The 25,733-nt window shown below is 61.2% G+C and overlaps 1 protein-coding gene across 1 annotated transcript; it reads left to right on the forward strand.

The window, feature by feature from the left end:
- The first annotated feature begins 172 nt into the window (after positions 1 to 172).
- On the forward strand, positions 173 to 24,905 carry HIC2 (HIC ZBTB transcriptional repressor 2). The gene is made up of 3 exons (XM_036823815.1): positions 173 to 256; positions 16,817 to 16,914; positions 18,556 to 24,905. The coding sequence occupies exons 2-3, from the start codon at positions 16,889 to 16,891 to the stop codon at positions 20,369 to 20,371; spliced, it is 1,842 nt and encodes a 613-aa protein (XP_036679710.1). The 5' UTR covers positions 173 to 256; positions 16,817 to 16,888; the 3' UTR covers positions 20,372 to 24,905.
- The last annotated feature ends 828 nt before the right edge of the window (positions 24,906 to 25,733 follow it).

The raw sequence follows: 25,733 nt of genomic DNA on the forward strand, positions 1-25,733 counted from the left end.
CCCGGCCCCGCCCCGCCCCGCCTCGCCGCTCGCCCATTCAGATGTGGGTCAGGGGTGAGCGGGCGGTGCCGACGTCACAAGCTTCCAAGATGGCGCCGAGCGGGCGGCTGTGACCGGCGCTCGGGCGTGCGGGGCGGGGAGCCGAGCCGGGCCGGCGGCGGGCGGACGGGGTGGGCGCGGGCGGCGCGGGCGGCGCCGAGGACGAGGCCGCGGGAGGGCCGGCCGGCGGGCGAGCGCCGCCGCCGACGCACACGAGGTGAGGGGCGCGGGAGGCGGGCGGCGGGCGCGCCCCCGAGAGAGGGGCGTGGGCGGGCGCGCGCCCGGAGACGTGGGGCTGCTGCGCGCGTGGGAGGGGGCGGGACCCCCGGCTGGTCTGCCGCCTGCGGCGCTTTGTGGCCCCGGGCAGGCGGCGCGGTCCAGGCACAAAGCCCCCGAGCGCGGGTGTGCGGAGCTGGGCGGCGGGGAGGCGGGCGCCGGCTCTTTGTGCCTTTGCATCCGCGGTCTAATCCGAGCAGGTCGGGGAGCGGCGCTGCCTGACAGGCGGGCTCCTATTATGCGGGCGGCCCTGCGCCCGCCGACGCCCCTCGCGGGGCGTTTCGCCGTGTCCACGACTGCGGCCCCGCGCCGTCCGTGTCGTTTCCCCGGCCCCCTCCCCGCAGGAGGACGGCTGCGCGCGGGCAGGGTAGGGGCAGGCCTGGAGGGCCGCTCCCCGAGGGCCAGGCCCTGCGGCTGGTGGGCTCGCTGCCCTGCCCCCAGACCTCTCTTCAGCAGGCGGCCGCTTGGCAGGAAGAGAGATGGGCTTGGGGGAGGGGGTCGGCTGGCAGGGGGAGGGGACCGGCTGGCAGAGGGAGGGGGCTGAAGGGCCCCAGCTTGTCACTCTCTGTTTATCTACCGAAATGGTTCATATTCACACGAGCTTAGCTGGGGTGAAGGGAGGCGGGGATGCCTCTCCCTGGGGGGTAGTGACTTACGGAGAGGAGGGAACGCGGCCAGATAATGCTCGCAGCGGCCCCACCCAGAACAGCGTGGGACTGCCTAGGGAAGGGAGCCCAGTGCGGATCCGGATGGCCCAGAACGGTTTTGAAGTTATTTATCCGTGTTTCTCCTGTTTCCTCCACCTCCAGTGTCTTTTCTAGTAGGGGTTGCCAAGCACATCTGGAAAGCTAGGTTCCCGGCCCCCCCACCCCGGCAGGAGGAGTGTAACCCGGGGAGGCCACCCCTCTGACATATGTGGTAGGGGGGAGGGGCAGAGCTTTGCCCATAGGAATCCTGTGGCTGTAGATTGTTGACTGATGTGGGGATGACTGTGCCTCTTGTGCAGGGGGGAGGGGGAGAGCTGGCAGGTAGTGGAGGGGCCTCCAGAGATTCTAGGCTGAACTTGGGGGTGTTCTCCAGTGACCCCCGCTCGAGGGATGGAGCTGGACCTTTCTGGAGCTAGCATTTATTGCTTCCTGGCTCTTGGCTTTACTTCTTTTTCTCCGTTCCCATCTGCCAGCGTCTGGACTCCCTGGGCCTTTCAGCAGACATTTTCAGGAGCACAGGCCATGTGGCTGGTCTGTAGCCCTGGCTCAAGGAGCGGGCTTACGCTCAGCAGAGCAGGGTTGCTGGCATGTTCTGAAAAAAAAAAGCAGATGGGCCGGCCTCAGGCTGGCCTCCAGAGACAAAGCTGTGTGGTGAGATTGCTGGTGTAGCAGGCTTTTAGTACCAAGGGCTGGGGGGGAATGGGAGGCTGATACTTGGGGGCTGAACTGAGTCTTTTGCCCCTGGAGTAGGTTGCCCTGCCTGTGAGTGAAATCGGTCTTGTGTGGTTGTGCTTATTATGGAAATCTCTAGGTCCACGGGCAGGTAGTAGCCTAGGAAGGCTGGGAGGGGGCTTCCCACCTGCCTGCCTGCCTTGGGGTCAGTGCGCCCAGGTTGGTCTGCTTCCTGCGGGCCAGTTTTGGGGTGTTGCTGAGTGCCCGTCCTCTGGCCAGTTGACTCAAGTGCTGGTGTGCACCCAGGATTTCTTCCTGCAGTGTTTTCCTGCCAGTTGTTGGGACTTGTAGATTAGTCTCTCGGCTTTTACAAGCGATTCCTGAAAAGAAAAATCTCCCTCTGGTTGCTGGCTCTGCGTAGAGGAAGAAGCAGCCCGAGGGAGCCAGGCCTTTAATTAAAGCAAAACCGAAATGATTGCTGCAGTGGCTGGAAGGAGAGAAGGCAGCGCAGGTGGGGCGGAGGTGATATGCCCTGTCCTGCAGCGAGGTACCTGCCGGTGACAGGTAGGCACCGTCCCGTCCTCTCTGCCTGGTCTTGGCCAGCAGCCCAGCCTTCTCCACAAGCTGCAGTCCTGGATTAATCCTCACATAGTGTTTTCTTTCCATAGATCAGATTTCTCATTTTGTTAATAAGCACAGCCTCCGATCCACTTGAAGTCAGCTGTCGTGGACTCAGAGCAACAGGGTTTTTGCATTATTGAGCTGACAGGCCTGCTGCCTTCCCGGAGTCCTCATTGTCTGCCAGGCGGTGGGGGTGGGGGTGGGGGTGGGGTGGGGGCAGTGCCTTTGAATCAGCAGCTTGCCCCCGTGGAAGGGCTGGCAGGGCAGTTCTGGAGAGTCGAGGAGTGAAGAAGGAATAAAGTTCAGTTTACCCGGGGGACCTGCCACCCTGCCCTTTTTGCTTGGCCTGTTGGCCTCCAGCAGTCAGCCCCACCCCACGGCCTGCCTGCCTTGCCCACTGGGGCTGAGGGCCAGTGCCCCCCGGGACTGATCACTAGAGGGTGGGGGTTCTTGTTCCCAGCTCCTTCTGCAGAGAAGAAACCACAAGTCCTGTTCCGCCTGTCCTGGCCCTCGGAGCCCGACTGATGAGGGACTCCTGGGGGCAGCGTGAGGGGCACTGGCCTCAGCACTGTTTACTCTCCGTGTGGCCTTGGACAGGGATTGACTCTTTGAGCCTTAGTGTCCCCGTTTCTAAAATGGGAACAGAGCTAGAGTTCACATTCACGTATCGCTGCCTTCCAGAGCTCAGCCTGGGGAAGACAGACTGGCAAACAGACGGTCGGAGGATGGGGTGATAGGGCCGCACCGTGCTGCGGGGAGCATGAGGTGGCGAGGGCGGAGGGTGGGCAGCTTCAGGAGGGGGATTTTACTGGGGAGCGCGCGGTTTGGGGAGGGCAGTGCTGGGGAGACAGGAGAATGGCGACAGGAGTGTGGCCCTGCAGATGCTGAGCTACGAGAAGCTGGCGCAGGAGCACCCGCTGCGTGCTCCTGTGAGTCTCTTTCACAAGCTTTTTATCCGTTCAGCGAAATTTTTTGAGAACCAATGCAGTGCCCAGCCCATGTGGCTAGATTAAATCGTGCTGTTGCTCAGAGTTGCCGCTAAGCGGTCAGCCTTCAGCTGGGATGTAGAGACACTGGGAGATTTCAGGGCTCGCTCTGGGTGCAGCACTCTCACAGACTTGGAGGTCAAGTAACTGGAGGTTAAATAACGTCATGGGGCTGCAGGGTAGGCGCCTTTGGTGTTCTGTCTGGAGAGGTCAGAGATCCCATCCTGGCTTCCTCGGTTAGGGGCTTCCAGCCAGCTGGGCCAGTTAGGCTCTGCCTGGCAGCCAGCTGTGCTTCCTGCTGGGAGGGGCCTTGCTTAAGGGTTAGGGACCTGGGCTGGGAGAGGGCTCCAAGCCCCAGAACCCGGTGTGAGCTGTGAGTGGCAAAGCCAGAAAAGCAGGTGGGGGCGGGGTGCGGGGTGCGAGTGGGCCCCCAGCACGCTCGGTGAGGAAGGAAAAACTGGGTGCCGACTCCAGACCCCAGCGCAGTCCAGGAGGGAAGGCCCGGGGCTGGGGGTCTCTGCTGAGGGAGCACAGTCTGGGAGGATGTGGCCAGACTGGGGGGAGAGGGACCCTGAGACACTGCCAGGCTCAGAGCCCCGCCTCTGCCTGCCCTGTGTGGGTGGGTGGAGGGGCGGGGGAGCGTGGCCTTGGGGTTAGAGCAGGTCCTGTCGAGGGCCCCCTGCTGCTGAGCGTGTGGTAGGGTGGGTGCCTGTTTGCTGTCGGGGGTCCACCTTCTCTGAGCGCGTGGGTGAAAAGGGTGGGGTACGGCAGGGCAGGTGGCTTGGCTCCTGGGGCGCCCGAGGCTCTCCCCTTCCATTCCGTGGGAATTCTGAGGGCCCCTAAGGAAAGGTGGGGCTTGGGCTTGGCTGGGGAGGGGGGCTTCCAGGTGGGCAGTTGACCTCTTGTGGACCTGGAGGGGCTGCTGGCTCTGGCACGGCCGTGGCCACTGTACACACTGGCCTCCAGTGGTCTGGGATACTGCCACCGCCTCGGGTTTCTCTCCTAGCAGCACCTCTGCGGGGGTGGGGGGGGGGTGGTGGTGTTGGTGGTGGTGGTGGTTCTCAGGTGAGTGTGGGGAGGGGCTGCTCCAGTGCCTTGGGCACAGCCCCCCCACATACACACAGGTGGTTGGAGGTGCTGCTCCCTTCCCCACGCTGGGGTCGCAGCCCCTTGGCCTCTTCCTCAACCTGGTTATAGGCCTTTTAATGGGCAGGACTGTTCCATGGCCTTTGCAGTTCCCTTGCCTGCGCTGCTTTGGAGGCTAATAGTAAGCTCTTGGTGAATTCTTGTTCACAGAATGAATGAGAAGGGAGAGTAGAGTTGATGGCTGGGAGGGTGGGGCCTGGGGCCTCAGTGTCTGCCCCATGTGGACACAGGGAACTTTCCCTGTGATGAGCACGGGCTCCACACTGACCCGCAGTGTGTGTGCTGTTCCCTGTGCTGCCTGGTGGAGGCCTGCCTGATGGTGCCCTGGTTCTTACCTCTGCATATCAGGATCACCTGGAGCTGGTGGAGCCCAGCCCGGCCCACCTCTAGGGTGGGCCCAGCCATCTATGCTTCCTAAAGCTTTTGAAATGAATCCAATGTGCAGCCAACTGCTTTAGCAGAGATAAGTCTGTGTTGATAATAGAATCAGGGAGTGGTGAGTCCACAAAGACCAGCAGGGGTGGTCACAGACTGCCCAGTGGGGTTGTGCTTACAGAGCGAGCCAGCGGCTTCTCTGTTAGGTACCAGGGTCTTGGAGAAGCATCAGGTGCAGAGGGGGCTCACCCTTTTCATGGTCCCTTTTCCTGGGGTGGCAGTGGGAGGGACCCCAGGCTGGTGAGTACTAAGGGGGCATCTCCTAGGAGGTCCCCTGGGAACCACCTGCTGCTCTTGACCCCAGGACTCTTGCTCCTGCTTGACTTTAAGGGACTGCCTGCCCTGGTCTCTTGGTTGCATTCTTGGGCCCTGGTTGGTCTCTGTGTGCCCAGGCATAGTGGCCTTGGAGTTCCTCGTGGTTCCCTAACAAGCCCACTGTGGCTGCAGCTGGGGACCCCTGGGACCTGTGTCCTGCCCCTTCTTTTTCTCTTTGACCTCAAGGTACCTGGGAGAGAGAGATGGGTCCCTGAGGTTATTTACGTGGGTAAGGTGTGTGAGGGAGCTACTGACAAGGGGCCAGGAGGTGGGGTGAGGGCTGGGAGGGGCACTGGAGGTGGGACTTCAGGTAAGGTATGGCCAGCCCAGCCCATCCTCGTCTGCTGGGACAGAACAATGGGCTGTCTTGGGGCTTAGTTCACGTCTGAGGGCAGCCAGGACACAAGACAGCCCCCGCCTGCTCTGGGCAGCTTACTGCACGAGGGAGGAGAGCAGCAAGGCCCTTGGGTGTGGTGAGGTCTGGAATGGGCCTGGTTGATGTCCTGGGGGGAGGTGCAGGAAGAGCAGCCTGGCCTGGGGCCAGGCAGGAGTGGGGCTGAGTGGTCTGGGCTGGGCAGTCGGGGGAGGGGTGGTCCGGGGCAGTCAGGGTGTCCTCTGTCACTGTTTTCGGCCTGCGCACGTCTTGGTAGATGGACCAGTGGGTTCTCCCTTGAGAGTGAGTAGTCCTGGGGGTGGATTCCTGTCTCAGCTGTTTGGCCTCTTCACCCCGCCCCTCCCTGGGACCCCTTTGGTAGAAAAGGGCTGATGGTTTCTTTCCAGCAGGTGCTCCGGCAGCTCTGCTTGCAAACTGGGAGGAGGATGGTTCCCACAGAGCTCCTGATGGGATGCTGGGGAGGTAGCACAAGAGGGCTGGGCCTTCCCTCTCAGGATCCTAGCCCGGGCTGGGCCTGGTGGGACACACCTGTGCAGTTCCTATTGCCTTCTCAGTCCCTGCTGTGTGAGTGGCCTGGAGAGGTTACGCACTTGGTCTAGAGTCCTTCTGCTGGGATGTGGTGGAGAAAGTCTAGGAGTAGGGTAACCACGATGCGACACATGCACGAGGGCGCATTGGACACGCGTGTGGACTCCTGCCGCTGAGCAGGGCTTGAGCCTGAGGGCAGCCGAGTTTTCATTTGAGTGGGGGGCAGACGGCTGCCTGAGACAGAACCCAGGGGTCTGGTTCTGGAGCTGAGCGAGGCCCCTTCCCCAAGCCTCGGGGGCAGAGAGGACCCCTTCTGGTCGTGGAGCTTCCCTTCTGCCCCTGGAGGCCTGGGCCTGTGCTCCCACTTCCAGGAGGGCCTAGGGGGGTGGGGGCAGGACTGGGCAGCCCGGAGCTCAGAACCAGGCTTGGGTCCTCCTCTTGGTGTTCTCTCAGCATAGGGGGCACCGGCTGGGGTCTCCCTCTGGCGTGTGGGGTTGTCTCTTGGCAGAGGGGCCTGGGGGGTCTGGGCGATCCCGGCTGGGCTGCAAGGGGAGGGGCCCTGGGCCACCACCAGCAAGCCACTGCCATGAGGCTGCAGGTGGGGGGGGGGGCTGGGCGTGGGCTCGGGTTGCCCTGTGGCTGTGGTAGGTGAACTCGAGCCCCAGAGGGGTGCGGGCAGGGGAGGGGATAGTTTCCAAAGTCCCACATTCCATGCATGTTGATGCTGATAAGGGCAGCAAGACTGGCCGTGGGCAGGCGGTGCACACCTGCTTCCCGAGACCCCTCCCTGCCTCCACTCTGCCCACCTCTGGGGCTGAGTACCTGGTCCGCAGCCTGCAGGCGCCCGCCTGCTCAGGCAACACTGCCGCCTCTAGTTAGCAGGTCTTGGAGGCCCCGCAGTGGTTTCTGCCGGCCCTGCCTCTAAGGGTATTTTTGGAGGCCATTTGAAGTGGCATTTCCTTTCTTTTCTTTGAAATTCCTTATTCTCAGGTGTGGCCCTTTGCCTGGGATTTCAGCATTTGGTGAACAACTGTGATTTTGGGGGAAGAGGACTCTGATGTCAAGCCTGTTTCCTCCAGGTGCCAGACCAGACCTCTCCGTGCGTCATTTTCCTTGCCTGTAAAATGGGTTGGTAGAAATATTTGCGGTAATGGCCATCAGCCGTTCTCAGAGTGGATTGCAGACCCCTGGGGATTCCCAGGACTCTTCAAAATACTTAGACATTACTGGCCTTTGTCCTCGCATTGACACATCATCGGTATGAAGACGTGGTGGGCAGCCCTGCCCGAGGTGCACACTGCATGCTCCAGCCCTGGGTGCTCGAGCCAGGACCACTGGTCTTCCTCATGCTGTTCCAGGGAGGCCGTGCAGGTGACCCAGTGGTGAGTCTTGACCCTGGAGGACACACATGTTAAGTGTTCTCTGTGGTGAGCTGGGGAGGACCCCGGGGGTTCTCGTGCCTCAGACCGAAGCAGGACGTCATTCCAGGAACAGCACTGTGTCTGCGAGCTGCTTTTTTTCATGGAACGTTAGTTTTACTTGAAAGAAGGGCTGACAGGCAAGGTGGTTGTTCAGACTTGGAGAATTGGTCAGACCTTTTCTCAAATGAGCAAAGTGAGCCTTACCACAGGAAGGAAAACAGGTGACAGTGTTCCTTGCCAGCCATAGAGCCAGCAGAGGACAGGGATAGTTTTGGGAACCGCTGTCCTTCACTGCGAGCCTGACTTGAGACCTCTTGTGATGGAAGCACTCGTGTTTTGGTGTCGTATAATGAAGTCTGACAACAGTGGGAAGATGTGATTGACTCAGGGGACCGCTGTTTTCCGAATGACTAGCGCTCAGTGTTGCAAAATCCTGGGTGGATGTGAGTGCAGGGTAGGCCACTGGATTTTTGTGTAACCAGGTATGAATTAATCACCGATACAATTTCAGAGTCTACATTGCAACTTTTAAGAACCTACCACTTGTTGAGTTGAAGTGTAATAACAAGGAAGAATAGCCACCATTATCTGAAAAGGGTAAAACATCCCTCCCTTCTGTCTGTGTGAGGTTGGATTTCTCCACAGACTTCAGTCAGAACCACGCATCCTCACTGGCTGAACGCAGGGCAGATGTGAGGATCCAGCTACGTCTGTGCAGCCAGGCGTTAAAGACATTTGCAAAAATGTGAAACAGTGCCACCCTTCTCGTTGATTTTCTTTTCTTTTGGGATAGTTTTTTTCCTCCGTAAAAGCACCGTTTATGTTAACATAAAATGGGTTTATTGTTGATAATTTTAAATCAAGTAAATATTTTTTAAGTTACCAGTTTTTCTAACACAGTAAATAGAACAGTAGCATACAAGCCACCAAAGAGTTCTTTGGGGGTCCTTCCTAGTTTTCAAGAATGTGGACAACAGTTTCTGACCAGTGGGCTAGGGCCAGCGGGTGGCCTCCTCCTTTACACCTCCCCTCCCCCCACCCCAACCTGTCCCCTCAGCCCTGCCTCTCCCCTCTGGCATTTGCTCCCCTAGCAGACCTGCATGGGAGCCTGCTGTGTGGCTGGAGCAGCTGTGGCCGTGAGGCTAGTGGGATGCAAGGTCCCTGGCCCCAGGAACCTGTTGGGTGGCAGCTGGGCAGCTAGTGCTGACGTTGGGTGGGGGGAGAAGTGCTGGGTGGCTTCGCGGAGGAGGGGGCACTCGGGCGTGACTGGTGGGGGCTGTGTGGAGGGGTGGCCTGGCCCTCTGGAGGCCCTCCGCGGGCCGGCCCAGGTGTGGACTTTATCCAAGCCCTGGGAGTCCATTGAGAGCTGTAAGCAGGAGAGTGACTTGATGGGATTGGCGTTTGAGGAGAGAACTGAGGATTGACAGCTGGGACCGCGGGGGTGGGGAGCACATGCTGGACTTGGACGGTCCTTCAAAGTGGCTCCCGTGGGAGGATTCCCCCAGGTGCAGGGGCTCCGGCTTCTGCTGCTTTCTCTTGGGACTGAGTGACACTTTCTGGGCATGTCCTGTGGGACTGGCCCCCGAAGCCCTGGTTCACACGGTGCTGCCGTGTCCCCGGCCATGTGGCTGTGTGCGGGGGTCCCCTGGGGTGGGAAGGGGTGTTCAACCCCTCCCTGGATCGGGAAGACCCTAGTCTCTCCGCACCGAGCACGTTGGCTCCTTGTGGACCTGGGCTGTGCTGCGGGTTGTCACGAGCATGAACCACAAGGTGTGAGTTACATGTGCACACATCTGGCTGTAAAGAGTTGGGGGCGCGCACCCTTCCCCCCACCCCTGTAAGAAATGGTCCCCACGCCCCGGGCTGCTCCCTGGGCCGCTCCTGATTTCACTGCTTTTCCGAATTTGGGGTTAACTGTTGCGAGTGTGTGCCGGTTCTCCGCACTCGTCTGCATTCTTGGACATTGGGTGTGCTCTCTGTGGACATAGAACTGGGCGCTCATCGTGCTTTTGAGACTCACCCAAGTGCTGGGTGTCACTGTGGTTCCTGCGCCCTGGTCCGCCCTTGGCGTGTTCCAAGGTGGTACTGACCCCACATGTCATCGTGGGGCAATGTCAGGGTTTCTGTTTTTGCTGCTGCCTCAATAGCCCAGCTTTCACCCACTCCCCCAGCTCTGCTTCCTCTGGCAGAGAAGAACCTGTTTATTTTTTCTGTCTCTAAACCGGGTTCCTTAATGCCGAACAGTCCTCCCAGCGCCCCCGGGATGCCGTCTGAAGAAGCTCTGTGAGCACTTTTCTTCGGGTCCTGGGGGCCCCTCTGTCCGACTCCCTTTCTGAGCTCGGCCTCTCCTCTGTTGGGCCCGTCACGTTACCTGTTGGGCCCGTCACGTTACCTGCTGGGCAGGTGAGACTTCTTCTCTGTAAGTGCCATCCTGCAGGCGTTTCAGGCACAGAGCCACAGGTTGAAATGTTTTCCACAGCGGTTCCCTAGTTTTATCCTTAAAAATGGCTTTTTAAAAACTGGTTGGGTGCCCAAGGTGTGCCTACTTGATTTTATTTTATTTTATTTTTTTCGCATTTTGGACTAAAACAACCTGATCCTTGATCTTTGGTTTAGCTCCTTGAGTCCTTGGTCAGAGGCCCTGGGCTTGGGGGTTGGTCCTTCACGCAGGGCAGGGATCCTTCTGTTTGACCCCTGATCCCTGAGGGCCTTGTCCAGCCTGGAGCTCCTGGGGCCGTTGTTGGTGCCTTGCTGGCTGCACTTGGAATGTCCTCTCCTCTCCTGAGCATGCCTGTCAGGATTTGAAGACCCCTTCCCTCTTCCTTGGACACTAGGATGGTTAAAAATGTCATCAGGTTGTTGCTGCCTTCAGATGGCAGGCACAAATCTGCCCTGATAAGAGGTTTTAAGGTGGTCTTTATAGGTGTCCTTTGGGTCCCTGGCTGGACTGTAGGGTTCCCTCCTGTCGGTGCCGCTTCTTGTCTGGGGATTGTTGTGATTAGTTGGGGGTTCGGTCAGCTTGCTCATCAGGCCTGGGACGGGCCCTGCTGCCCCTCCTGAAGATTTCTGTGCACCTGTTGAAGCCAAGTACATCGTAGTCATACCTAAGAAGTGTGCCCAGTTGTGAGCAACAGCGCCATGGACTCTTCCCAGGTGGACACGCATCCAGCATCCATCCTGAGAGAGAAAACACCAGAACAGAAGGCCCTCGTGTGTCCTTCGAGCCCCCTCCACTCCCCAATCCCTCCCCTCACCCACCCCTGCTTTCCACCTTGACCAGAACTGGCTGTGTCGTCCCTTTCGGGTCTGGCTGCTTTGCTCAGCCTCTTGCTGGAGGCTCCCGTGCAGGCAGCCAGGCCGTGGGATACGGCGACAGTCAGCTCTTCTTGATCCGTGCAAGGCATGAGTGTGGGGCTTGGCCTGAGCCCTGGGGCCTGCCCACTGCTGGAGGGGCTCCACGCCTGCATGGCTTCTGGGACCCAAGGTTTGCGTGTCTTCAGTCTGGGTCTTTTTAAAGTCTGACCGTTCTCTTTTCTGCCCGGGATGACCTCTTTCAGTGTCTGGTCAGCTAGTTGAAGCCCGTCGTTGCCATCTGGCATCCGGTTTGGGTTTTGTTTTTCTGATTCCAGGGCCAGGCCGTCACAGGCAGGGCACAGGGCCTGGGTGCCAGCCACCGGGAGTCTCGGCCGCGTGGGTGGACGGGTCAGCTGCCCTTTCTCGGGGAAGGACTCCTATACCCTGAGGTGGTTCTTCCTGGTTTTCAGTCATGAAGTGTCTTCTGGTACGAAGGGATGATGATAGAAGATGGCAGAGTATTTTTATTTTGTTTTTTAAATATTTGAGAGTCCTTAGTTAGTGTAAGACATAGTGAGCTTCTAGGGTTGGGTTTGAAGTTGTGATGTTGGAGTCTCTGTCCTGGAGGAGCTGTGGGCTGGGCAGCTGCTGCTCTGTGACTCCTGAAAGGTATCCCGGGGTAGGTGGGGGACGGTGACTCCTTTGCAGCAGGTGGCCCAGGCTCCCTGCACTCTGCCTGCCACCCGTGCCTAGAACCCCTTGCGCCCCCGCGGCCACTGTCCTGCCTCTAAGACGCCCGCAGTAACGGAGTGCCACCTCGATCTCTCGAGTTCTGGGGCCGCCTCCTTCCCCTTGACCCCCATCACTGAGCATTTACTACCTGCCGAGTGTCAGGCTTTCTGGGAAGTAGAAAGCTTGTAACCCACAGTCCAGTGTGCGTGCAGGTTCTGGTTCTGAGGTCTGGAGTGAGGCCAGACTGTCTGCGTTTCTCAGAACCCTGGGCGAGGGCCTTCCCTGGTGGTCCAGTGGTTAAGACTCCGTGCTTCCAGGGCAAGGGGCGCAGGTTCGATCCCTGGTTGGGGAACAAAGATCCCACATGCCACATGGCATGGCCAAATAAACAAATATTTAAAAAAAAAAAACTAAAAGAAGAAACAGAAACCCTGGGCGATGCTGCCACTGGTCCCTGGACTGTGCCGGACACCCAGCAGGACAAGTAGGAAGTGGGGCTGGGGGCACAGGAGCCAGCTCGCCAGGGCCTGTCTCCCTGCAGCAGGAGCTCCTTGCTCCTTGCCTGATCCGGATGCTCCCTGTTGGCTGTGCTGCCCCGCCCCGCCAGCTTCCCACAGGCTCCCTGCCTCCAGGCTCTAGTTCTTTTGCTGCAAGCAAGCTTCTTACCTAGAGCTCAGGCCCCTTCAGGTGGGGATGGGGAGCAGTGCAGTGTGGGCACAGTCTGGAAGTTTTCATAATAGTGACTGTGCTCCAGGCAACTCTCACCTGCCTCTCCCCAGTTCACCCCCTGTCTCACTGGCTCAACACTCTTGGCCAGACTCAGCCAGGCTGGTGGCCTCCCAGTGTGACCCTGTCCCACACCCTCCCCAGTGCCAGCCAGCCAGCTGTGCCAGTGCCAGCAGGGGAAATCCAGCTGCAGGTCCCCAGGTCGTCCTGGGAGTGGGAGTAACGGGCAGGTTGTAGGCCAGGGGTGAGGTGAGTGTGCAAGGCTCGCCCTGGAGCCCTGGAGAGCGGGGTTTGCGGTTGTGGCCCCGCCAGGCCTCCCCTCGTGGTCCCATGAGTCTCTTGGGTGGGAGTGCACATGTGGGAAGGTGGGACTGCAGGCATTTGGGGGCAGACTCAGGGAGGTCGGGCTGGGGTGGGTGGACGCCACCTCCCACACTGCTCAGGGACCTGAGGGAGAAGGCCAGCCCCAGGTCCTGATCACCACGTCACCACCGTGCTGATGGAACTGAGTGTTAATTTCGTAGAAGTCTTGTCCGAAGGAGGGCAGGGCTCTTGGCATTCGTGGAGCCCGTTGCTTTCCAGGAGGATGGTCTGGGAGACGAGCCAGGAGCTACTGGCCGGCATCCAGGCCTGGGCCGGATTACCCGCCGGGCTCGCCCAGAGCAGTGGGTCCCACCCACCACCAACCCATGTCTGGAGGGGCAGGCCAGAGAGGGCACAGCCTGGGTCCCCAGAGTAGGCCTGCCCCTGGGTGGTGTAGCCCGGGTGAGGCCTGCTGTGAGGTAGGCTGTGGGAGGGGGAGATGAGGGGGAGCTGCAGGCCGAGGCCCTCCTCCTGGCTCCCCTGCCCTGCCCCTGGGAGAAGGAGGTGCAGGTGTCTGTCCCCAGGGTAGGAAAGTCTGGAGTCAGGCTCTGCCACCTGCTTGCTCCTGTGACCTTGGGCAAGTTGCTTAACCCCCAGAACCTGTCCTCTTATCTGGCACTGGAGGTGGAGAGAACACCTCTGAGGCTTCCCCACAGGCAGGGTGCCCTCCAACTGGTATGGGGTGAGGAGGACCTGGGGCTGGGGAGGGGGGGGTGGGTTGGGGGCTGGGCTTTAGGCTCTTCTGGATCCTGGGTGCTGGGACCTTCCAGGCCTTCTCGCTCTGCCCTCCAGCTGCCCTCCTGCAGCCTGGGAAGGGCCGGGCCTGCAGGGAGGGGCAGTGCTCGCACCTGTCGGGGCCACACCTGGAGCACCAGGTGGCCACAGCAGGGGTCGGCTGGGCCCAGAGTTGGGGGGGCAGTGGATACGTGTGTCTGAGGCCCTCAATGACACAGTCAGATGTGCTTAAGCCCCTGGGGGCATGGCGGTGGCCAGGTGTCCTTGTGACTCCCACCGCCAGTGGAGCCCTAGGTGGGTGCTGGGCAGCCCCCCCGCTCTCAGCTGGAAGAGTCCTGTGTTCTTCTGTGACTTCTAGCTGTTGTTCTTTGGCCAGAAGGTGGTTAAGGAGCAAGAACAGCCTCCCATTGGGTGCTTTGGGCTGGGCCGGGAGCGAACTTTTCCGGGGGGACCCAGCATAGCTCTGGGCCTCCTGCGGAAGGTGTGCTCTGGGGAGGGAGGAGGGGTCAGGGTTCCCGGGGACCTGGGTGACAAGGCCTGCCCAAAGAGAGTTGGGGGGGCCCCCTTTTCCTGTCTTCACCCTTCTTTCCAGGACCCTCCATCCTGGCTGGGTATGGGCGGGGTGAGTTGTTTCAGCCAGGGTGCGCGGGGCTTCTTTGGGGGCTCTTTCCTGCCTAGGGAGGTAGGACATTGCAGAAAGGGGCCCACAGTCTCCTGGGAGCATCGCCCAAGGGTGAAACCACACCCTGAGCTTGGGCCCCCCTTGTGGGCTAGAGGTAGGCATGAGATGCCCTCCTCTGTCTCCAGAAGGGAGGGGTGCCTGCCGCCAGGCTCCAGGGAGGCAGGGCTGTCTGCCTCTTCCCCAGGGGGTTCCACCTGGAGGCTGAAGGATGGAGCAGTCTGAGGGCCCAGGCTTCCTGGCGCCCAGGCTCTGGGCTCAGTGGGTGTCCAGGCTAAGTTGGGGTGGCTCCTGTCGGAATTGGGGTTGGAGCCGTTTTCCTTGGCTTCCTGCTTAAACAAGGGCCACTTTCATGTGGAGACCTCCTCTCGTGGCCTCCTGCCCTCTGTGGGTTCCAGGAGGGGAGGCCTCCCCACGAACCCTGAGCCCATGTGGACCACCTGATGTGGGTGGGGCCTTGTCTTGCCTGGGATCCCTGCTCAGCTGTAGGGGCCTGGCCTTGGGCCTGTGCTCTGTAGGCCCCGGGCCTGTCCTCAGTGTGTGTGGGGTCAGTCAGGGGCTGGGCGGGGGCCAGCCGGGCCTGCCTCCCTGGCTTTTCTGAGGCCTGAGCCTGGAGGGAAGAAGAGGAAATGAGATCTCAGTCAGGACCTGTCCCACGTCACTGTGTAGCAGCCCTGTTGGGAAGGTGGGTGCTGGCCGTCCTGTGAACAGAGACCTGGGAAGGTGATCCAGGCCCCTCTGTTCACAAGAGAGCAGAGCTGCCCCCTCCCCCACTTCCTTGCCGGGGTCAGGGTCAGCCCATCTGGGGACAACCACGCACCCATCTGACTGACCTGTCCCACTACCCAAGATCCTGGGCATTCTGGAGCCAGTGCTCCGGGTGGGCAGTGGGGCTGCGCTGGGCGTGGGATCCTTGGGGCTGATAGGCACGCTGCTGGGCCTGCTGCCAGGTGGCTGCTGGGTGCCAGGAGCTGGGGCCAGGCGGCAGCCTCATTCCAACCCGTGGTGGGCTCCTGCCAGGGCTGGGCACCAGCCCCGTACCCAGTGGGCATCCCGCTGCCAGCTTGCCTGGCCAGCCCCACAGTGCTGTTTCTAGCCCTCTCTCCCCTGCTGCTGTGGGCTCTCCAGGGTGGGTGCTTGCAGCTCCGACACCCGCCGTTGAGCCGGAGGACAGAGGCCTCTGGGAGGGAAGGAGCAACACTTTCTAGGGGTCCTGGCCCTCACCTGTGGTGAGGTGTGTCCTCGCTTACGGACACGATGTAGGCCCACACTCGGCCCAGCCTGGGGTGGCCGGCAGGCGGGGCGGCTTCCTGGTGGACGTGTACTCCCAGCAGGCAGCTCTGTGCGATACCCCCCGACCCCCACCCCTGCCCAGCGGAGGGCACAGCCTGCTCTGCCCGGTCCTGCTGGGCCTCCCCGCGGGTAGGTCGGGCTCGAGGGTAGTCACTTGGTCAGTCGCTGGGCCTTGCCCGGGCTGCAGTGACCAGGCTGGTCGACCTGATCTCCAACAAGGGCGAGGAAGCCCCAGTTGCAGGGTCTGGCCCAGGCTGAGGCGGAGGCCGCTGGGTGGGCATTGTGCCCAGGCGGGGCTTGGGTTGTCCTCGGGTCTGGTGGGGTTCCTGATGTGGCTTCCCATCCTTTCTCCTGGGCTGCTCTCACTGGCGGTGGCATTGCGGTGGTCTCCGCCCCCCTCCCCAGGCAGGGTTTGGCTCCATCTCTGGCCTCTCTTGGCCGAGAGCCTGATGAGGGGCCCAGGCTGCCCTCGGGGAAACGTGGACGCTCTCAGGCTGCTGGACCTACAGAGCTGGTTCTCCTGCCCTCTGGGCTGACCGTGCCCCCTCCCCCCAGCAACCCCTGCAAGAGGGGAGCTGTGCTTGGGGCCGAGAGACAGCTGGCAGGCTGGAGCCGAGGCCTCCTGGCCACCCTGCACCCCGGGTCTGGTCACATTCCTGAGGGACCTGCTGAGCCTCCCTGGCCCTGGGGGCGGGGGAAGGGCAGGCAGGGATGGGCTCCGGGCTGCTGCAGGCCTCCTCCCCCACCCCTGGCTCCATTCCAAGGGCGCCCAGGCCTGCTGGAGTGGGGGACAAGGAGCTGGAGCCTCAGGACCCCCTCCCGCAGGACCCAAAGCTCTGGGGGGGGGCAGGTGGAGCCCACCCACATCTGGCAGCAGCTGCCAGCGGCCTTGGCGGGCTGGTATTGAAAGGGCGAGCCTGCAAACGCCATGTGGTCAGGCTGGGCTGGGCAGGAGGGGGCTGGGCGCTCTGGGCGGGTGGGTTGGGGGGCGGAGAGCAGACCCGGAGGGAAGGGAAGGAGCAGGAAAGCCAGAGGCGGTTGAGACTGGTTCTTATAAATAGCCCGTTGCACCAGCGCCTCCAATTTTGACCTTTTGTTATGTAAATGTGGCCAGCCTGGAAAAGGCCTTGCCCAGGCCTCCTGCCACCACGCCTGCCCGCCCTCCAGGAATTGTGTGCCTGCTACCAGCTCCCCCAGATCTAGGTGGCCCTTGGAGTATCCTAAATCTCCTGTGGGGGTGGATGGGAGGAGGGTGCAGGCGAGCTCCCCAAACCTGTGTTCTTCCTGCCACGGGGACTGACTGGGGGCACTATGACCACTGTCTCTTGCCCAGCTGGGCGTCCCAGCCAGAGAGACCCCCAGACCTTCCTGGGAGCGAGGGCCCCCAGCACCTTCCCCCTCCCCTTGCTGATGCCTTTGTGGATGACCATGTCTGTTTGTCTTCCCTTCCCCAGGTGACCAGGCATTGATGCACCCCCAGGGAGGCCACGCGCTCAAGGAGGCCACCCCCGCTGGCTGCTGCTCACATGGTTTCTGGGCCCCTGGCACTCCGGTAGGTCAGGGAGGGGGAGCTGGGGGCGGGGGCGGCAGAGGGAGGACGTTTGCTTCTCCTCCTGGGGACTCTGGGCAGCCTGCAGCTCTCAGCCTGTGTCCTGGCCTGCAGTCTTTTGTGTGCGGGCAGCGCTGGCAGCATAGAGGGGAGGCTGGGGCTTGGGGAGGAGGGCTGCTGTGGACTCACTGGCTCTCGGAGGCCAGGACCTCCTGCCCTCGGCTAGTCCCCTTGCCAGTTGTCCTGGGTGCTGGCGCTAGGTGTCCAGGCCAGTGTGGAGGCCGCGCCTTGGGCTCTTTGTCCCTGCCTGGCTGGCTCGGGCAGGGAGTGGCGGAGGGCTGGTTCCTGCGCGACCTGGGCTCCAGCCTCTGAACAGCCTGACAAGGCCGAGCTGGCCTGAGGTGCTTGCTGCCTCCTGCTGTCAGGCCCTGAGTGCCGGCCCACGTGGTCATTGGGCACTCGAAGTCTTCCTTGGGGTGCACAGGATTATGGGGGGTTTTCCTCTGTCTTTGCAAACAAGGGCAGGTACGGGCCAGTGGGAGGAAGGCAGGTGGGTGCAACCCCTCCAGGCTCTGTCCTGAGGGAGGCAGGGCTGGGCGCCTGGTAGGAGCTGATCCCAGGTGTGGGAGGCTCAGAGCAGTCAGTTCCTCTCCGAGGTTGGGCCATGAGCAGGACGACATGAAAGCCCCTTGTCGGCCTCACGGCTCAGAGCACCTGTGGGAGGGCACGAGCTCCTGAGTGGCTGGAGGGGTGGGGAGCCACGGCCTTGCACTGTGGCCCTGCTGCCCAGTGGGGTGGGTGCATGGTTGGGGCACACTGCTCCCAGAGACCCCTGTGCACACTGCCACGCAGCCACCACAGAGTTCCTCTGCATGTGTTTTCCTCAGTGACGTCAGTTAGCATCTGTGCCAGTCTGGCGAGTTTCCCAGGCTCATACAGCACTGCCTCCCCTGCCCAGAAAGTCCCTGGGGCCCAGCGGTGCCAGGGCTTGGCCAGGCTGCCTTTCCTTCTCGGCACCTGGAGGCCCAGACAGGGGGTAGGGGGGATGGGTGCTCAGTGCCTGTGATGGGGCAAGGCCTTGTGGGGTGGGGGTGGCGGCTGGGCGCAGTGTCACGTGATGCTGGTAAACCTCAGAGTTTGGGAAGCCTCTAGGGTTGTTAGAGAGAGACCCAGCCTAGAGCAGAGGTCGCAGACCAGAGGCTGCATGTTTGATCTGGCCCACGTGGTATTTAAGGAAAAAGAACCTTCATTTTGCATGGGGTGGTTTCACCTGAAAACCTGGATTTCTGGCTTGTCTCGAAAACTGGGAAGCTGCATGCCCACGTGGGAAGTCCAGCCACCCAGCACCTCATAGACCCCTGCCTTTGGGTCTATGAGGCCAAAGACGGAACAAAGACCTTTGGGTCCCATCTGGGCACGTGGTTGGCTTCCTTTAGTGCGGAGATGATACCTTGGGCCAAGTTCAAATCCCAGTTTGGTTGCCCGCCACCATGTGCCCTTCATTGTCCTCTGTTTTCAAGTTTGCAGATAGGCTGGTGCCGCCCCACATCTCTGGCAGCCTGGGTGGCGTGAGTTCCCTGCCCAGGTGCCGGGCCCCAGGAGGGTCCCCCGCTGATGTGCGCGCGTACCTGTTCTTGCCCGCAGGTGGTGCGTGTGGGCAGGGCGTGGGGACATGGGGCCCGACATGGAGCTGCCCAGCCACTCGAAGCAGCTCCTGCTGCAGCTGAACCAGCAGCGGACCAAGGGCTTCCTGTGTGATGTCATCATCATGGTGGAGAACTCCATCTTCCGGGCCCACAAGAACGTGCTGGCCGCCAGCAGCATCTACTTCAAGTCCCTGGTCCTGCACGACAACCTCATCAACCTGGACACAGACATGGTCAGCTCCACGGTGTTCCAGCAGATCCTGGACTTCATCTACACCGGCAAGTTGCTGCCCAGTGAGCAGCCAGCCGAGCCCAACTTCAGCACGCTCCTCACCGCCGCCAGCTACCTCCAGCTGCCCGAGTTGGCAGCCCTATGCCGGCGCAAGCTCAAGAGAGCTGGCAAGCCCTTTGGCTCCGGGCGGGGTGGGGCCGGCCTGGGGCGGTCCCCCCGCGGCCAGCGGCTGTCCACGGCCCCTGTCATCCAGGCCCGGTATCCGGGGCTCGTGGACGGGCGCAAGGGGGCCCACACCCCCCAGGAGCTCCCCCAGGCCAAAGGCTCTGATGAGGAGCTCTTCCTGGGCGGCTCCAGCCAGGAGAGCGTGCATGGCTTGGGCCGGCCGGTCTGTCCAGCCAGCGGGGAGGCTGGCCTGGGTGGCTGCAGCACCAATGGCAGCGGCGGGGGCTGCGAGCAGGAGCTGGGCCTGGACTTGTCCAAGAAGAGCCCCCCGCTGCCCCCCGCCACCCCCGGGCCCCCCCTTACCCCCGACGACCCAGCCCAGCTGAGCGACAGTCAGCAAGGCTCACCCCTCTCGGCTTCCGCCCCTCCCGTCGCCAACAGTGCCTCTTACGCTGAGCTGGGGGGCACCCCCAGTGAGCCCATGGATCTGGAGGGGGCCGAGGACAACCCCCTGAGCCTATTGGAGGGGCCGGGCGGGCAGCACCCCCGCAAGAGCCTCCGGCACTCGGCCCGCAAGAAGGAGTGGGCCAAGAAGGAGCCCGTGGCCGCCTCCCCCTTTGAGCGGAGGGAAGCGGCGCCAAAGGGCCCCTGCCCAGGGGAGGAGGCCGAAGGGCTCGGGGACAGGGTTCCCAACGGCATCCTAGCCAGCAATGCGGTGGCGGGCGGGCCCTACGGGGAGCCCTCATACCCCTGCAAGGAGGAGGAGGAGAACGGCAAGGATGGGAGTGAGGACAGCGGGCAAAGCGGGAGCGAGGGCGGCAGCGGCCACGCCGGCGCCCACTACATGTACCGGCAGGAGGGCTATGAGACGGTGTCCTACGGGGACAACCTGTATGTGTGCATCCCCTGCGCCAAGGGCTTCCCCAGCTCCGAGCAGCTCAACGCGCATGTGGAGACGCACACGGAGGAGGAGCTCTTCATCAAGGAGGAGGGTGCCTATGAGACGGGCAGTGGGGGCGCCGAGGAGGAGGCCGAGGACCTGTCGGCGCCCAGCGCGGCCTACGCAGCCGAGCCCCGGCCCTTCAAGTGCTCGGTCTGCGAGAAGACCTACAAGGACCCGGCCACTCTGCGGCAGCACGAGAAGACTCACTGGCTGACGCGGCCCTTCCCCTGCAACATCTGCGGCAAGATGTTCACGCAGCGCGGCACCATGACGCGCCACATGCGCAGCCACCTGGGCCTGAAGCCCTTTGCCTGTGACGAGTGCGGCATGCGTTTCACCCGCCAGTACCGCCTCACTGAGCACATGCGCGTGCACTCGGGCGAGAAGCCCTACGAGTGCCAGCTGTGCGGGGGCAAGTTTACGCAGCAGCGCAACCTCATCAGCCACCTGCGCATGCACACCTCCCCCTCCTAAAAGCCAAAGACCCTGTTGGCCCGCGGGCGCCCAGGAAAGCAGGGGCACAGTGGCTGGGCCCCGGGTGTGGGGCAGTTCCTGGTGCAGCCCCCCGCCCGCCCCCCAGAGCTTTAATCCACAGTCTGTACCAAGGGGAGAAGCAGGCAGCTGGCACCCAGCCCGAGTGCGTGTGGCTGCTGCGCCGTCTGCCTCCTGATCCTGCCCGGCCCAGTTCCCTGTGAGGGCCACGGCGGGGCCTGCGGGAGTGGGTCACGGGGGTGTCCCGCAGGCCGGGTCGGAGCAGGGGGAGTGGGGGCCTCCCTCCACGCTGCGGGGAGCAGGGCTGCCGCGGCCGGGGTGTCTGTGCTGCCAGCCTGGCTCTGCGGGGAGCGGTGCCAGAGGGAGGGGACAGCGCCCTCCCTCCTCGAGCCAGGGGTCACCGCTCACTGGTGCTGGGACAGTCAGGGGCCCCCACCGCCTACCTCTCCACAGCTAAAGAGCCCTCTGGGCCTGTGTGGCTGTTATTCCTACTGATCTGTTCCTTTTTTCTTTTTGAATTTTGTTTTTTAAACCAAAACCAACAAGAGTTTATTTTCCTTCCGGCCCCTCGGGGCTGAGCCTGGGTCTGCAGACTGAATGTACCGGGGCAGCCACCCCACCCCACCCGACTGGGGGCTGGGCGCCCACCCTCCAGGCCCCAGAAGCCCTTCTTGGCCAAAGGCTTCCCTGGGCCCCGAGCCCTGCCTCGGCTGCCTCAGGAGAGAGAGTGCTTTTCCCATAGTTTCTGAGGAATATTCTTTGTTTAGAGGTACTTGTTTTTTATTAAGAGAAAACCCCGTGTAACGTGTATGTGAATGTTGGAACTGGAAGGTCTGGGGTTGGTGGGGGGCGGGGGGAGGCTGGCCGCGGTGCCAGGACGTTGGTACGCGTTTCCATTTTCTCCGTGTGTGTGGTGTGCGCGGTACGTGTGGACTCATGTCGCGTTTCCTTCCTTCCTTGCCCTTCAAGGTGGAGAGTCTTCTGACCTTTTGCTACCTCTTGAATTTGTGAGAACAGGACGTTGGTTGGTGATGGCAGTTGTGGCCGTGACACTTGTGTTTTCCTTGTCGCCCTCCTGGGCCCCCCGCCTGTGCCCCCTCTCAGAAGGGGCACCTGTACTTCCTCTGTGCACGTGTGGCCAGCTGGCCACCCTGAAGGTGTTCTGAGTGTGCTGCTGGGCGTCAGGGAGCCCGAGCTGCCTCTCATCTGGGCCCGAGTGGGGGTATTGGTGCTCCAGCCCCTGGGGAACCCCTGGCACAGGACCAGGTGCCGGGAGACGGGAGCCACACGGTGGGACAAGTTCCTGGAGGCTTCCGGTCAGGCCAGGACGGGGCGGAAGTGAGCCCCCCCCATCCTGTCCCCTGGGCCTGCAACAGCCTGACCTCGGGAGAGCAGCAGCCCCTACCTAACCAATGCGGAGGGGCTGACCACAGGGATGTGTATATCTTCTTCCACCACCACCCCCCCCGCCAGGGTGGGGACCTGCTCTGCTTTGGCATATCTGGGCGGTCTGGGGAGAGGCTGGCTGCCACCTGTGGGCTCAGCCCTGAATCCTACCCTACCCTCACCTCTCGCCTTGGGCTCTCCGCCAGCCTCAGCCGCCTCCATGGGCCTAGAGCCATGCTCACAAGGCCAGGCCAAGGTCGAGAGGTCGGCACCACTGTCCTCAGCCTACTGTAGCCACAGGGCTGGACCAGCGGCTTTATCTTCTTCGTTTTGCTTCATGTTTTCATTTCTTTTCTTTCTACTTTAAGTTCAGACCAAAAAATTCCGGAGTCATCCCCTACCCCCATCCTCCACCCCTCCAGAGACCCTCCAGCTGAAACCAGAGCCTGAGTTCAGGGACCCGAGTGGTGGGTGTTGGGAGTGAGGGCACGCAGGCCACGTGGGGCCCTGCTGAGCCCTTGGGGTACCCCCGGCCTCGGGCTGCTCCTCTCCCCTCTGGGGACTTGTGTTCCAGCAAGTCAGGCGGGGCCCCTCCAGCGCCTCTGCTCTCCCGACTCCCCTACCCCGTCAGCACTTAAGCCACACGACAGAAGTCTGTAGCGGGAGCTGCACACACGCCCCTGTGCGTGGCCCCCGGTGAAGCAGGTGGTTCATGGCAGAGCTTCAGGGACTGGGCGCAGAGGCCCTCACTCTACGACCTTCGTGCGACGTAGTATTGTACCCACCTGAGTATTGTATCATATATCGAGCCTTCTCTGTATTTTAACAAGAAAGCAAAACACTAGTTTCCTATTTAAGACTTTAAGGGTTTGTGGGGCGGGCGGGGTTAACACGACACTTGGTTTTGTTTTCCTTTTCCTTTGGTTTCATGTGGAATGCGTGCTCGTGAGTGTGTGCATGGACGTGTGTTAGAGCCTCACCAGGAGATTAGGCTGTTGGAGGCCAAGGGCGGCTTACAGTTCTCTGCTTTAGTCACTTAATTCCTGAATGTTTCGGAGAAACAGGAAACAGAAAATAGCAGATGTCATGTAGGAAAGAGGATAAACAACAACAAAAAAAAAAGAAAAAAAAAGAAAAAAAAGCTCACACCCAAATTCACAAAACCTATTTTTTAAACCAAAGCACATTTTGAATGCGTATGGAACCTCAATGGGCTCAGAAAAAAGATACTAATATATTTATCTCATTGTTTACATAAACTTTTACAGTTTCAGACCTCAGCAGATAAAAGGCCAGTCCCAGTGAACCCCACCTTCCGCCGGAGCCCCTTCTGAGTAGGCCCTGGAATGGCTCACGGGCAGAGGGGCCACTGTGGGGCCGGGGCGGGTGTGGAGGCCCCTGAGCCCTCCTCCCAGCCCGGGCCTCTCCCAGCCCAGCTGGCACCAAAGAGCTTGGGCCCGTGCTGACCCGCCCCCCAGGCCTCCTGGCCAGACCGTGGTGGTCCTGCCAGCTGGCACAGCAGGGGTGGCTGTCAGTTCTGGCCACAGGACCTGAGCCTGGGCTTGGGCCCTGGGATGGACGTATGCCCCCATCCCGCTGCTCTGCCTGCGACCCTCGGGTGGGTTGATGTGAGGGTCCCTCTCACGCCAAAAAGCCAGGACCTTTGCACAGCTCCGTCGACTCCAGTGGGTCCCCGCCCCCTGGGGACCCCCACCTCCACCCCGGCAGTGGGAGGGGCTCACTGGGCCGGTCCTTACCTACACAGACGGTGCAAACACTCTGAACAGTGTTGTTTTTGTATCAATATGTTTGTGCAGTGATGAATGTATTTATTTCTCAGACTTGGGCGAGCGAGCGGTAGACCGGCCTCCGCCACTGCACGCTCCCGCCAGACCGAGCCCACCACCGGGGCTCCTCCAGGATTGCAAAAAAGGTAAAGAAGAAAAGATGAACCTTTAAGCAAATACGAATCTCAGAGACTCGCAGCATAGCCATACACCTCAGCCTGTGAAACGAACAATCTGGACCCAGATGGACTTTCAGAACCACACACAGCCGTGTGTGTTACCGTTGGTCGCCACTTGGGGGCTCTGGGCTGTCCGCCGCCCCCGCCCCCACCCGTCAGTATTCACTGGACTGGCCGTGTGCAGGAGTGCGATCGGGGCGGGCTGGCTGGGCAGGCGGACCCCAGCCGCCCTCCCCGCGGCCGTCCTGAGTCGGGGTGAGGCCTGGGCGGCTGGGAGGGCAGGGATCAGGGCAGAGGCGGCCGCATCCGTCCAGTCCCCTTGGCTTGAGGGGGCAAAAGCAGAGGCACCAGGCCTCAGAACAGACCAGGGATCCCAGCCCTACCGGCCCCCTGCAGGGACCAAGGCCCTCCCTATTCCCCAGAGCCAGGTTGGGCATCATTGAACCTGTGAACCCGAAGCCAGGAAGGGGTGGTGGAGTGGTGCCTGACCAGAGCCTCAGTCTGACATTCCAAATCAGGGGGTGGGTGTGCACTGTGGGAATTGAGGCTGCCCGGGACCCCCTGCCTAGGACCACCCATCCCCCACCGGGCTTGTCACCCGACTTTAATTTTCTACCGGGAACCCCTCCCCCTACCTCACCTTGCTATTTATTGCTGTAATTTATTGACCTCAAATATGCTGCATAACAGACCTCACTCAGGGCAGAGAGGATCCCCAGGGCTCCCCCCCTCCACTTGGCGGGGCCCCGTGGGGCCAGGTGCTGAGGGGAACCTCTCTGTCCCCCACCCATCACTTGCTTTCCCCCTCCCCCGTTGGGGGACCCCAGGTTGGGCACTGGCCCATTTTCAAATACCTCGAGGGGGAGGGGGAGGGATGGGGTTATAGCTGTTTTGTTGGACGGGAACTGGAAGAGGGATCATGTCCTGCTATGTGCCCTTCCCAGGAAGGGGGGACCACGATCGCACTCCTGTACTGGCCACCGCCACTGTCAGTCATCACACTGAGTTCACTTCCCTCGAGAGTTTGGATAAATTCAGGTCAGAGCTGCAGGTATGCAACCCTCAAGTGTCATAGTAAAGCAGTTCACCGATTTCTCCATTCAGAAGCGTGCAGTCTTAATGTACAGTGATGAGAAACTGTTATTTTATGATCTTTTCATTAAAAGCTTGATTGAAAACTGGTGTGAGGCCTCTTCTCTGGCTGTTCTCTTGCTAAATGAGAAACTGCTTTCCTTTCTCTGTCCAGCACTTCCAGGACCTGGGAGGGTGGGAGCTGGGGTGGGCATCTTCCTGCCCCAGGCCTAAGGGTGGGTTTCAGAGGGGCCTAGGCCCTCGGTGGCATGTGTGCGTCTGGAGTTGGCAGTTGGGTCAGCATCCTTTCTGGCAGTGTTGGCCAAAGCTGGCCGAGGCGGTTTGGGAAGCAGGGGGTGTGTGGATGGGTTGTGGACCCAGTGGCCTGGGTGAGAGGAGGTCTGGCCCACGCCCAGGACCATGCATTGGAACAGCAGGATCGGGCCAGGGCAGGGGGTGCTCATTACTGCCCACTGGTCCCTCCTGCCGCTTGGTCTTGGGATGGGGTGGGTGGGAGCCAGGAAGGGGGATAATCTTAGTCTCTAGGGTCGGGGACAGTAGACCCCATTCCCTTGAGGACTGTCCCTCCTGAACCAGGGTGGGGGTACCAGGCTGAGTGAAGACCCAGGAGGAGGAGCAGGCTGAGTTTGGGAGGGTGGTCAGCCAGCTCAGCCCCCGGACTCCATGTACTGCAGGTATCCAGGCAGCTACAGGGCTGCAGCAGGTGAGCCCCCAGAAGAACGTGGGCATTGCTGCTCTAAATCTCAGTAAGTTCTGTTCAATTGTTTTAAAATTCTTTTTTTTGATATATCAAAGCAATATTCAAACATAGTTTGAATAATCAAATGGCTCTTAAAAAGGCTTAAAACAAAAAATGGTTTCTCGTCCTTCCCAGCCCATCCCCACATTGTGCAGGCAACC

The sequence above is a fragment of the Balaenoptera musculus genome, chromosome 14 (assembly GCF_009873245.2).
Source record: "Balaenoptera musculus isolate JJ_BM4_2016_0621 chromosome 14, mBalMus1.pri.v3, whole genome shotgun sequence".
NCBI lineage: Eukaryota > Metazoa > Chordata > Mammalia > Artiodactyla > Balaenopteridae > Balaenoptera > Balaenoptera musculus.

Coding starts and splice junctions, on each gene's coding strand:
- HIC2 (XM_036823815.1), top strand. CDS start 16,889: ATGGTTTCTGGGCCCCTGGCACTCCG. Junction 16,915..18,555: donor TCTGGGCCCCTGGCACTCCG/GTAGGTCAGGGA, acceptor TCTTGCCCGCAG/GTGGTGCGTGTGGGCAGGGC.